This window comes from Elaeis guineensis, chromosome 1 (assembly GCF_000442705.2).
Source record: "Elaeis guineensis isolate ETL-2024a chromosome 1, EG11, whole genome shotgun sequence".
In the NCBI taxonomy this organism is placed as follows: Eukaryota; Viridiplantae; Streptophyta; class Magnoliopsida; order Arecales; family Arecaceae; genus Elaeis; species Elaeis guineensis.
This window is the reverse complement of record NC_025993.2, coordinates 6592563-6606919: the sequence shown is the minus strand read 5'-3', so window position 1 is coordinate 6606919 and position 14357 is coordinate 6592563. Positions and strand designations below refer to the sequence as shown.

The following is a 14357-nucleotide window of genomic DNA, read 5'->3' as shown; positions in this document are numbered from 1 at the left end:
AGGCATATCAGAAGATAAAACTTGTTTCTCAAAACTTTCACTGAAACTCTTGTTTCTATGTTGTTGGTAATGTTGGTACACTTAAAGGTACAGAAATCATACATGCACTTAGGTTGCTCATACAATACCAGAGCTAGTTCCACTTCAATTACAAGAGTTGGAAGAAGAAAATAGATAGCATATTTAATAGAAATAAGTAATTTTCTATTAACACTGAATTCCCAAATCGATGCAAAAAAAATAATGGTAACAAAATTCTCCGTTTGTTAGAGTATCCAATGAATGGTTAAAATAAATAATTAAACCTTGTGAGAAAGGTTGTTTAGTCTTGATACATATACAACATGTGTGCTTTTCAATCTAAAGATATGAACTGAGAGCCAGTATTCTAAATGTTCTTCCATCCTACTTTTTCCATTCCAAGCTGTAACTGATCTCTGCTTCTTCATAATGATTTCTTATGCCTCTCCAATCTCCTTGACGGATGTCCCCTACCTTCAAGCAAAAGGAAAACCAGTATTGTTATATTACAGCTGTTCACAGAAGATGATAACTGTTCTTCCACTAATTCCTTTTTTTCCACCATTGCTCTTCCTATGAACCAAGCCCTTTGATGTTCCATAACGAAACCTTGTGGCACAAGCAGCACTCTATTATTTGATTCCATAATGAAACATTTTGTGCCTCTCCAATCCATCAACTCTCGTTTTGTTAACTTGCAGCAATAACATAACAAGATTTTCACAAAAGAAACTTCATTGATGTCTGACGATCTTTCCAATTATCCCGTTGGTCTGCTACATAACACACTACTTTCAAACTCCACAAAAAAGGATCCACTTTTTTCTCTATCAGTTGTCACATCATCGATAACATTATCAATGAAAAGCAGAGATTATTTGGCAGCCACGGAGATTAGTCTCTTGGTACCAGGGGATCTCTGATTTCAACTGCTGCCTTTCTCACAGAATGTTTATGGAAGAGAGAGCACTCAACCGATAGAGACTGCCAACATTTTTTCAGAGCTCAAGTCAAGCAACTGTCACTAATGTTGTGCTTGTGCCTGGTCAGTCTCTGTCATAGTCAACATCTTACAATTTTACCTTATATTCAGCTCATAACTTCATTGTGCACTGTAGATATGTTATCATGGAGCATATCCTTTGATCACATTAACCTTCCAATTTTCTCATTGTTTTGAAATGCATGCAAAAAATTTCCTGTGCAACTGTCAGATCCAACTGAAACCAGGATTCTTTTTAATCCTTCTTTCATGCATCATTTGTCTAACTTGTACTGAACTCTCCCAATCGCCCTGAGCAGCATATATGCTAGATAACTGCACATAAGAGCCAGAATGCTGAGGATTAAGCTCAATAAGCTTCTCAGCCACCTTATTTCCTAAAGCCTCATCTCCATGAGCCTTGCATCCTCCAAGCACTGATGTCCACATGCTAGCATCAGTCTCAAAGGGCATTGTATCAATGAAATCAACTGCTTCCTTAAGTCGACCTGCACGCACTAACAAATCAACAATGCATGAGTAATGTTCAACAACTGGTTCAATACCATAGTCTCCCTTCATCCTATGAAACCATCTTAATCCTTCCTCAATTAGTCCACAGTGGCAGCAACCAGAAAGGAGAGCAATAAAGGTCACCACATTTGGGCTCACTCCTGCATTTCTCATTGTTTCAAAGAGCTCAAGAACTTCAATTCCATACCCATTTGATGCATATCCCATCAACATTGAGTTCCATAGAACTACATCAAAATTCCTCATTTCATTGAAGAGCCTCCGCCCCTGACTGACACCACCACATTTACAATAGAGATCAATAATTGAAGAAGAGATTACAACATCTGACTCAAGGCCAACTAAAGTAGCCTGAGCAAATATCTGTTCTCCAAGACCAAGTAAACAAATGCTTGCGCAAGCACTCACTGCACTAGCCAAAGCCACTTTATCAAGCCTAAGATCCAGCCGATGCATCTCACTGAAGACCTCCAATGCCTCGACGGCACAACCATTCTGGCTGTTGCCCACTATCATTGAATTCCACGAGATCAAACTTTTGCTGGGAATTGACTTGAAGACCCGCCTTGCTTCTACAATCCTCCCGCAGTTTGAGTATACATTGATCATAGAGTTGAGTACAACCGTGTCATGCACTTTGAGCTCACTGAAAACCTTGCAAGCATCCTCCCAGTAGCCAGACTTGGAGTAAGAGTCTATGAGAGCACTTGCAACAACTATATTTTCTATAAGTCCATGTCTGCAACAACAAGCATGCAGTTGTTTCCCATATTCTAGCTCACCAAAACTCATAGAAGCACCAAGAAGACTCACAAGAGTTGATGAATCCGGCATGACTCCTTCCCTCCTCATCCTTCTAAAAAGATGCAATGCTTCTTCTCCTTGATCATTAATGACATAACCATTAATTATAGAATTCCACAAAACAACACCAGGATTCTCTCTCTTGTCAAACACCTTTCTCGCATCCACCAAACTTCCATGGTCTGCATAGCCCGAAATCAAAGCTGACAAAGAGAAGTCATCAGGTTCCAGCATTGAGTCCAAAACTAAACAAGCACTATCAAAATCCTCACACTTTGCATACATGTTGACAAGTGTGCTACCCAGGACGGTATCCAGGTCCACCTGGCTCATGACAATACGTGCATGGATCTGTTTGCCGAAATCATGAGCCACGTGATCAGCGCAGGCACTGAGGACCGTTGCCAGCACAAAACCATCGTTGCATGGTGACGAAGGTCCCACGAAATGCGAACCCATCTCTTTAAACAAGCGAAAAGCTTCATGCACTTGGCCTTTGCGGGCATACCCATGAATGACCGCATTGCAGGCAACAGCATCCCTCATCGGCATCTCTTCAAACAAGCGCCGGGCGTTCTCCAGATCGCCGTATCTCACAAGGCCAGTGACGATGGCATTCCATGAGAAGGTGTTCCTTTCGGACATAGAGTCGAACAGTTCTAGCGCAGCAGCGCGATCGCCTAACTTGAGGCAGGCATCTAGGAGTAGGTTCCAGGAAAAGCAGTTTCGGTGGGGCATTTCGTCGAACAGGCGACGGGAGTCGGTGAGGTCAGGGCCGCAGCGGGCGTACATTTGGAGGAGGCAGTTGGAGGCGAAGAGGGAGGAGGCGTGGCCAGACTTGAAGAGGAGCTGGTGGAGCTGCTGCCCTTGGGAGCGGAAGCGGGGGGCGACGCATGAGCGAAGCCAGTAGGTGCATAAGTGGAGGTCGACGGTCATGGGAGCCAGAGATCATCCTTGGTGCCACAATAGGTGGCCAACCACCCCGACAGCCCTTCCACTGCATTTGCTTCTCCAAGGGTGTCAATGGGCCGGGCTTTGATGGTTTGAACCAAGGCATTTTTTGAGCCTGGGGTTAGAGCTAGGCCTTCTCAGCCCAAGTTCCGCCCCAGCACACCACCACCCCCTCCGCCCAAGATAAAGGTGGCAATTAGATCGGACTGGATAAGATACACATTGAATCAATATAGATTAGATCAAAAAATTATCAATTTAAATTTGATCTATTTATTAAATAGATCAAAAATTCAAACATGAATTTGATCTCTTTATTAAATAGGTAATCCGATCTGATCCGCTTAATTCATTTATTAAATATATCAGATTAGATTAAATAGATTAAATAGATTAAATAGATTTTTAATGGATTAAATGGACTAAATAGATCAGGTTAAATATGTCAGAAATATATTAAGCAGATTTTAAATAGGTTAAATAGACCTTAAATGTGTTAAATGGGTGAAACAGGTTATTTGACTCAACCTAATCTGAATATTAAACAGGTTAAACGAGTCAGATATATGAAACATAAATCTAACTTAAATATTAAAGATATTAAACGAGTCATCCTGTTTATGACTTGAATCTGTTCGGTCTAAATCCAAACTTGCATATGGCGGATTGAACATGGATCGGATTGACAAGTTGGATCATATTTTGCCGATTTTACTTTTGGAGCCCCCCTCCTCCCCCCTCTTTCTTTTTTTTTTTTAATTTTTTAATTTTTTTTTTCTTTTCTTCTCATTAAAGATCAAGTCTAAACAAAAAGAATTGCTTAGGTTGGATCTTGTTGCGGGTTGTGCACTTGAATAGGGAAACTTTCAAGCCATGAATGGGCCAAGCCTATTGAAAGACCTAATCATTCAGTTCTGAGGGCCATATTGGCATGAGGATATGCGTGCAACTAGATGGGATTGACAACAACATGGTTGAATCATAGAGCACCATATCGGCATGGAAGTTTACATGAATATAAGTGCTGCATTATAGTATTTACTATAAAGATTTATCTTTTTTTTAAATCTTATTTATCATAATACTTTTGAGTAATTTTTTTGAATGATATTTTAGGTTATTACATAAAATATCCCTAAGTAGTGCATTCCAGTCAAATGATGCGTCAATCTTTGATTTGTAAGTTATGACAATTTATATTTCCCAGTATATTAATTATATGGGTGCTTGCTCTATACACACAAAAATATTCCCCTATGTAGTGCGGCTTGTGAGATTTGTTGCAACACACAAAGATGGTTGAATAGTAAGTTGCCAATCTAGAATCAAATGGACCTCGGAAATTTTTTATGCTAATAGCCACCAAAAAGCGGCAAAGCATTTCTCTTCCTAGCATAGACTATTCGCAATCTTATTTCTTGTTATTGTTAACTTCAAAGTTATCATTATCTATGCTTCAGTAAAGTGAATTTTAACCACTCATATGAAGACCCAAAAGAAATAGATGTAACACATGGAGGATGTTGATTAAGATTGAAAGTTTTTACGAGATTAGGAGACCAAGTTTCAAAAAGAATTAATCTTATTATTTTTTGGTGAAAAATAATTAATCTAATATTTGTCTTTTTTAAATTTGATAACGAGAGGCAATAATTACAAGACTCTGTATCTATCTGAAACTAATCATAATAATACATCACTTTCCCTATTTCTTCGCATGTCCAATTTCTCCCCACTTTTTCTATGTTCAATAACCATCCACCTCTCATTTTTTGGATGATTGGTCCCAATCTCTCGTACGCCTTCAATAGGTTCCGCTCACCTAATTTTCACTCATCACAATGTCATACCAGATTGAAATTGCCATTAAAGGGTTAAATGAGCTTTTTTTTTTAGTCTATTTTTCTGTAATTCCATGGGAATTAATGAGATCCCCCAAATTTGAACCCCATAACTCTTCTAAAGATGAGCTTTAGAAGAATGCTGTTAACTAACAGTGCCAACAGCTATTGGCTTGGTTAACCATGTACCATTCAAATTAATGGACTTACCTAAGGTCTGTTTTGGATGGAGGCCAGATAAGTTGTAGTTTGATAGGGTCCTCTCAAGAGTTTTAAAATGGAAGGAAGTATAGAATATTCGAGCATTCCTATTTCTTTTAACCAAGATTTCTCATACCGATATGTAGCATAGATCGAGGATGTATTGACGCTTGATATGTCGAATCAACCTCTGTATCAGATATATAGTAATATTTTGATATCTATACGGGGTCAGATACCTAGACAGCAAATCTTATTTTTAATATTTTATTTAAAAAAATCTATTTTCGATGTGTATGATTTACGTTATCTAAAATAATTGAAAGAGTTGGGTTCTCGCTGCCCAAATCACCTTTCCTATTTATCTTCAGGGCAAAACTCTCATGGCTGTCAATGAATAGTAACTTGCTCCATTCACATAGGATTTAAAAAACTTTATAGTTGCAAAATATTACAAGAATACAAAATAAATAAGTGATATAATACACACACACACACACTATATTTTTACTTTCCTCAAAAAATATATTATGTTTCCATGATAATGAACCGGCTTCATATGGATAAAAACAGCTTTTCCAGTCAAATAAAATCCTCCATTAATGAGGGTCTTTATAAATACAAAAATTGCAAGGATAACGAGATAAACAACTTATATACTGTCTCTTATATTTTTTATGATAGTATGCGAGGAAGTCCCATGGATAAAATTACTTTTTCATTAGGGTTAAAATCGGATTAGGTACGAATCGAATACAAATATATCCATATCTATATTTATTTTGTGATGAATACAAATGTAGATACGAATATTATTCGGATAAAAATATTTATATCCATATTTATTTTAAATGGATACGGATATAATTTGGATATTGAAAGTATAGATATAATTACAGATATAATTACAGATATAATTACAGATATAATTTAAATAATTAAATTTTATAATTATAAAATCAAAGATATTACTAAATATATGATAAATCAAGTTAATAATATGTTTACATATTGTTTATTTTTTAAAAAAATTAATAAATAATATATAAAATTATATAAAATTATATATAGATTCGGATATTCAAATACGGATCGAATAGTTATTTATTCATATTCATATTTATTTTTTTTAACGAAATATGAATATAGATACTATTCGAATTCTAAAATTTTTATTCATATTTATATTAATTATATATGAAAATAAATTTGAATGGATAATACATATATCACTTCCCTTCCTATTTTTTATTCTAAAGAGAGAAAAAAAAAAAGCTTTTCTATGCGTAAAAACTTAATGGCCTCCTCATTACTTTCTAACTCATCTTAAACGTTTCCACGTTCCTTTCAACGAGAAGTCCTGAAAGAAAAAATATAAATATATTTATATCCATATTTATTTTGTGATGAATATAAATATAGATACGAATATTATTCGGATAAAAATATTTATATTCATATTTATTTTAAATAGATACGGATATAATTCAAATATTAAAAATATAGATATAATTATAGATATAATTACATATATAACTTAAATAATTAAATTTTATAACTATAAAATCAAAGATATTACTAAATATATGATAAATTAAGTTAATAATATGTTTACATATTGTTTATTTTTTTAAAAAATTAATAAATGATATATAAAATTATATATAAATTTGGATATTCAAATACGGATCGAATAGTTGTTTATTCATATTTATATCTATTTTTTTAAACGAAATATGAATATAAATATTATTCGAATTCTAAAATTTTTATTCATATTCATATTAATCAGATGTGAAAATAAATTTGAATGGATAATATCCATATCATTTTTATCTCTATTTTTTATTCTAAAAAAAGAGAGAAAAAAAAAAAAAAAACTTTTCTATGCGTAAAAACTTAAATGGCCTCCTCATTACTTTCTAACTCATCTTAAGCGTTTCCACGTTCCTTTCAACGAGAAGTCCTGGAAGAAAAAAAGGAAGAAAAGTAAGATGTGACTGTGACTACGAAAGAACTAACTTTCTAACAACTCCATTGATATATACATGCATCATAGCGAGTTATTCCCGTATCAGTTTCAATTGTAGACACGTATTCCTTTCATTTAAAAGAAAATTTTAAAAATGCCGGCTACTTAAATTTCAGGAAACATGTCTCCTAGCTCAAAGGACATATAATTAAGTACAATTGGCTGTGGATAATAATTACAGGATTACGACATAATTTAATAATAACAAATGCAACTATTGTACCGGCCCGTAACGTTCCTACCAAAGAACGTCCTCACGGTAGGCCCTGAGTCTTCTGAGTCCTGAGATGGCCATGACCATACCTGGTTATAGTGGTGGGCTCTGGCTGGGTCCAAAATCGAAAATTGCCAACTCCTGCCTACAAATCAAACAAACTCCCGTGACTTTCAAAGCACATCAACTCTAAATTTCCGTAGTAATTTTTTCCTTAAAAAAAGTTCAAAATTTGTAAGTGGAGTACTCCAGAATCGAGAAGCAACCTTGCAAAAAGTTTCCTGCCATGAACATTACACCATCTGAGAAGATGTTAACCCTAGTTAACAGCCCAACACCATAAACAAGAGAATCTCCTATATTGCTCACGACCCAACCAAAGAGAGACAAGTAAGCTGCTATACTGACCACAAGCATTCACAGTCTTATTGATAGAGACGATAGTATGATAGAGACAATTGAAATGAGAAAGAAAAGAAAAAGAAGAAAAGGAGAGTGAGAGAGGGACCATGGCTATCAAATCAGAGCTCTTTTGAGCCCACCCTTTTGGACACACCGGCACCTGCACCTCAGTATGAGATACGAGAAGAACCTATAAGCCAAGATGAAGCACACCATCACCACCACATTCCTCCACCTGCTCTCCTCCCCCAGCCCTTCCTCACTTAGAAGATCCTCTCCTCTCAATACACACAACCCCATCTCATGTTCCACGCACCTCCCCGGGTCCGAGAACTCATTCACCAAGAAGCTTTCAAACGGATACTTGAACAAAGAAATGAAGTGCATAAAGACCCAGTAGCTGGGCATCGCCTTCTTTCTTATGAAGTAGCCGGAGAACAGAAAGAACGACCCCATCACACCCGAGATCAAAGAGTTGCCGACTATAAAGTTGGGCACGAGAGCGCTGAAGCACACCACCACCGAGTTGGCCGTGTATAGAATGAGCCATATCAAGAGCAAGAAGTACATGAACGCAGTAAAACTCCGGTTGAGCCCGACGAGCCAGTAGAGAGGCACTGAGAAGAGAATGGCTAATATGAAGAGGAATGGCAAGAAGACTAGCCCATTGGCCACCACGTAGGAAGATACTCTGTAGCTCCCACTGGAGGTCTCCTTCATAAGAATCTCCCTCTCTTGAAGAAATATCGGTAGTGCTTCAGTGGTGCAAGAGAGCAAGAAAGTTAGAATGAAGGCAAAGAGGCCTACTCTCTCTAGGACCTTATCATCTTTGAGGTCGAAGAATATCGAGCCGAGGACGAGCCCGGAGACCAGCATCTGGATCGTCCGGCACGCGAAGAGCTCCTTCGTTCGGAAAACATTCTTCAAGAACCGATGTGTGAGGATGGCTACCTCTTGAGACCTTGAGTTTGGATAATCGTAGGAGAGGTCGAACCCGGCGAGCGATTCCTCGTCGACTATTTTGTGTTGATGGAAGAGTTGTTGGAGCGTGCACCTATCTCTCCTTCCTTGATCTATTCCTTCTCCTTTCTTTGGGAGCAGAAGCAGTGGTTGTTCTTGGGCTTCTCGTTGTTCTTGCTGCTGCTGCTGTTGTTGTTGATGGTGTTCTGCTAGTGTCTCTTGGCGTTTATGTTGCTGGAGAGCGTCGATGGAGTGGATGGCGAACTCGACGACGTTGACCTGGAGCGGCACCTGGAGGCCGAGGGAGCGAAGGTGAGAGCTGAGCTGGTCAACGGTGCCGTGGTGCAGGACGGAGCCATGGGCGAGGACGAGGACGGAGCCGAAGAGCTTAACGATTCGAGAACCGGGCTGGTGGATGCTGAGGATGACCGTCCGGCCACGGCTCTCCGCCATGGTCTTCAGCATGTCGACGATCTGCATCGCCGACGTGCTGTCGAGCCCCGAGGTGGGCTCGTCCAGGATCAGCACCCTCGGGTCGTGGACGACGTCCACCCCGATGGACACCCTTCGCCGCTCCCCGCCGGAGACCCCCCGGACGCGGCCGCTGGCGTCGCCCACGCGGGCGTCGGCGACGCTCCAGAGTCCGAGCTCCCTTAGGAGGGACTCCACCCGGGAGCTCAGCTGGGGTGGCGGGAGGCTGCCGCCGAGGCGGAGCCGGGCGCTGAACATGAGCGTCTCTCTCACCGTCAGCAATGGGAACAGCATGTCCCTCTGGGTCACGTAGCCTGAGATCTTCCGGAAATCGGACTTGTCGACGACCTTCCGGTTGATCAGAATGGTCGGCGGCGACGGCGGTGTCAGCTTGCCGGCGACGATCTCCAAGAGTGTGGACTTGCCCGCGCCGCTGGGGCCGACGATGGCCAGGATCTCCCATGGCTTGGCACGGCAGCTAACGTTCTTCAGCACCTGCCGGACTCTAAGTTTGGAACTACTACCCTTGGTGGTCGGCAAAACTTCTAGGTTGCATGGTACTTGATGGCCATGATGGTTTATTGCTTCACCATCTTCTTCTTCTCGGCTCCATATTTTGAAGGGATGTGTTCTCTCTGAGATTTGGATCTGGTAGTTGATTCCTCTGGCTTCTATCTCACAACCTTTCATCATTTGAATGGAGGGAAGGGGAGGTTTTCTACACCGCAAGCACAAGCCAAAAACCCCACCTTGCGTTCTATCTGCCTTCTTTGTAACGTTTTGAGATGTGAGAGAGAGCTTAAGCAAAGCACGAGGCATGGGATTCCGAGCAGCTAGCCTTTATTTACCGTTTTACCCTTGGAGGGGTTGAGAATTTTGATGGGCAAGAGGTGGGATAAGACAAAAGGTTTTCCAGGTCATGGTCAGGGTCATTGTCTCCAAATGCGTTTATATTTCTTGTCGCTATTCGGGTGATTCTTTGGTTGCGGACAAAAATGCCACCTTCGAAATGGGGTGGAAGGGAGGGGTGAAAGGGTAATTTTGGGTGGTGGAAGGAGGTTAGTTTGGTCTTTAGGCTACGGGCAGTAGACAGTGGCATTACCCAGAGGGCTGTTTGCCGCGGGGAACCTGTGGTCCCGTGGCCTTACGGATTTCTGGCTGGGATCACATGAGAGGTTTGTGGCTCATATTTAATTGGGGCCACTCATACCCAAAAAAAAAAAAAAAATGGGGCCACAGGTTATATGTCAGCCCTATGTTATTAGCTGGAAACTTCTGTGATGCCACAGGAGATTAGTTCAGTGGGTGCCTTTTGTTTACCCAATTTAGGAATAGTTAATTCCAATTTCACATCTCATGGTTTAGCTTTCTTAGAGTGGTGGAGATATAGGATATAGAAGAGGCTTTAGCTCTCACAGGTTCTCAGATATCAATTATTTAATTAGTCTAATTGTCTATCTATTCCATTATATAATAGTAATTTTAGAGAAGAGGAATTGGTGAAACATCACTGCTTCATGGTTCTCTTAATAGAAGCACCATGGTTTCTCAATCATATGGACTGCACATGGTGCATTCTAATAAATTTAAAATATGATGTAGATTATAAAAAAAAAATAAGTGACTTAAAAATGTCACCATGACATAGAGAAAAGAAAAATCATTGGTAATTAAAGATATTTTTAGTTTGCAATCAAAATTAGAATTGAAATTACAATGGATAAGGATGAGAATCTAAATAGTTATATCTTTCATTGTGTTTGATTCGCGTTCAGAATTGAAATTAGAATTGAAATAAAATTTAAATTTTAATAAATAATAAAAATTAAATTTTAAAAGATTGAAATATTTTTATTCTTTCCTAAAAAAAGAATAGAAATGAGGCTCCACCTAATCAAATAACAAAAATAAGAATCATTTATTCTTATTTTCACTCCAAAATTCAACTTTTTCTAACCAAAAATGCCCCAAATAGCTATAGATTTTAATTCGTCCGAGCCATACTAACTTTTGGAAAGCCAGGACTATGTTTAGTAGAGAAATCTGCTAATAAGCATTAGAACATAACTAATTAAGTGCATTACCCTAATTAACCATTAAATTAAGAACTAAATATCAGACAAGAAAATGAAGACAACTCCATTAAAACTCCACCGGCACATCAAACAGGAACTTAATTGAAACCATACAAAACCTCATCACAACTCACCAATCCTCTAACAAATCAACAAACAAATAGACCTATCATCTCCAGCGACATCCACAAACTGAGAAGCCCAAAAAAAGCGCAATCAAATTTGTGGCGGGGAGGAGGGGGTGAAAATATCTCCGGGCCCCAACTCGACGCGCTGACGTGGCGGATCAGCGCTCTTTTGTTCGCTTCCGTACTCCTCCCGTGACCTCTCGTCTATCGTGAGGCGGGCCCCACAACAAACCTACTGTCGCACCCGTGAACCTGTCCAAAGTCCCTGCTCTTCTATGCAAACATGCCCGCATAAAATCATATGCGGAACGTCAGATCAACTGTCGATCGTTTTCACGAACCGGAGAAGATTGATTCTCTCATGAAACTTTATATGCGGTTGCAAGGGTAATACAACTGATAGCAGCCATCTCAGCCGTCCGATTCGTGTGACATGTAGCATACACCGATTACAGGACAAATCTGGTCTTATCCTGTTTCAGCAAAGATTGTTTGAAACTTCTTGTCCGAACTCCAAACTGTTTGATCAGTGGACCACTTTTCTTCAGCTCCTTTCGGCCGTCCAAATGAAAAAAGAGAGATTCATACGTGTATAACGGTTCTTTGTTGGAGGCTCGTATAAAGGATTTATATGCTGCTTTTGGGCCAATCATGGATTTATCGTTCTCGTTGGATGGTAGCAGCCTTGTTAGAGAAGAGGTGATCACTTATCTCCTACAGTCTTTGAGGCTTGATTTAATTTATGGTTTTCATAAGTGGATTGATTTGTTGGTGGTTGAGTATTATATAGAGGGTGGTGGTAGGTGTTTCTCCAATGAGAGTATAAACAATTATTTGGTATACCATCATAGTCTTGTTGATCAATTGGAGCAATTGGGGGTCTCTAGTGTATGTGACTATAGCCCTAGATCATTGTAATCTAAGAAAATTGATCAATTCTATAAGCAACAAACAGTTCCAATCGGTGCGATTCTTTTACGAAGCACCAAAGTCCAAGAGAAAGGGTACCCTCATTCAATTCATCAATTATATATATATTGGAACACCTTATCACAAAATTTGTCATGCACTATATGCCCATGCTTTCTAATTAAAACTTTATCTTCAAATGGTGCCTGATCTAATCTTTCAATAAAATAAGAGTCCAGTTCTAAACTTCTTGGTTCCATACTCATATCTACTTTATGAAATGTTTGGTCCATCCAACAAAGCCAGCTAACTCATTGAATATCTTAGTCTTCACAACTTGCTTCCATTTGTGATCAAATTTTTCGCAACTAGATGTCAAACTTCTAATCAAATAAGTATCATCTAAGTTGTCACTAGTTTGCAACGAATGACTCCTATTGATGATCTGATTGGTGGGGGAGCTAAATGACACGGCAGTTAGGTCTTGCAATGAAATTAGAACAAACACGATATTGATGAGTTGACAGATGATTTCTCAGTTAGTCAAAAGTAATCGAATATTTAGTTGTTAAATATTCGACTTAGGATTTTGATTTCGACTGCGTAAGATGCATGCTAATGTGATTACAGGTAACCTGAAACCATTTCTATCTTTCACAAATCTATGTCTACATACAATTCTTGTCAAAATCATTGAACCTGCATGAAGGCACAACATGAAAGCTGTTCAGATGCAACAACAGAAGAACAAAAGAGTGTTGGATTTGGATCAACTGATCATAACAACCTTAGCTGCATTTTCCACTGTTGCATGTCCAAGGGTAATTTAAAGAAAGCATACAACGTAATCATATAAATGGCTTTTGGATTATGATAATGATCACACGTTAGCCAGCACTCCAATGTCATAGTCCATTTTGATAAATCAACCATGCATGGCTGTTGGATAACTTGCAATTTTGCTCATGCTCTCTAATTTATAAAGCATGGGAACTTCTGACAAGAAAGAAACTTTACCTGCAGGTTCTACCACAGTTTATCACCAGGACTGACAAGTTAATTATCTTCATCCACTGCTTGTCCATGAGGACTGCACAGTATTACCGTTGTTTCAAACGTAAATGTCGCGTTAGTGTGTGCAAAATACTGTCCTCCTGGATAGATGCAATGCATCACCAGTTGGTCACTGTAATGTGGCCTCCATTTTGGCCCCAATGTAATAACCTTGGGTGCCAATTAATTGGGTCACATTGCAGCAAGCAGGACAACCAAGTGACACGTTTTCGATCTCGCACTGTCCTTTGTGTACCATGTGGGCTGATCATTTAGATCAATCATATGCAGCGTAATCATCGTGTGACAGCGGACGAGGCCAGATCATGGTGGTCCTATCGGAATTCAAATGCATGATAATGATCAAGAAAAAAACAAATCTTAGGTCATCAAGGCATTTTCTACTGCTACTTGGCAATATGATCCATATATCCATCCCAAGACAATGAAACTAAAACTGATAGTGTTTGATCCAGACATTCCCTCATCAGTGGTACATGTTCAAATGAGGTGACCCACCCAAGTTTAAGGTGGAAAGAAGCACTTTCAAGCAGAAAACTTAAAATTAATTCTGTGACTATATTTTACACAACCGTAGGTTGCACCATTATAATTTGTACACTAGAATACCCTAAAGGTACATTTCGTGATTGATCAAGGCTGTTTGGCCCATGTTACCATGACAGTGATTCTAATTAAAAGTTCAGACCCTTCAGAAGAATACAACATCAAGGCTATGATATCAAGCTGCAATACCGGCTATGGCAGTCTTGGAAGAT

The 14357-nt window shown here is 39.0% G+C and overlaps 2 protein-coding genes across 2 annotated transcripts; both read right to left on the bottom strand.

Moving 5' to 3' along the window:
• Positions 1–266: 266 nt before the first annotated feature.
• Positions 267–3353, bottom strand: LOC105037526 (putative pentatricopeptide repeat-containing protein At1g77010, mitochondrial). The gene has a single exon (XM_010913183.4). It carries the CDS (start codon positions 3275–3277, stop codon positions 1232–1234), a length of 2046 nt encoding a protein of 681 aa, XP_010911485.1. The 5' UTR covers positions 3278–3353; the 3' UTR covers positions 267–1231.
• A 4494-nt stretch (positions 3354–7847) lies between these two features.
• LOC105037536 (ABC transporter G family member 5) lies at positions 7848–10199 on the bottom strand. Its single transcript, XM_010913190.4, has one exon. The coding sequence runs from the start codon at positions 10104–10106 to the stop codon at positions 8097–8099; it is 2010 nt and encodes a 669-aa protein (XP_010911492.2). The 5' UTR covers positions 10107–10199; the 3' UTR covers positions 7848–8096.
• Positions 10200–14357: the final 4158 nt, after the last annotated feature.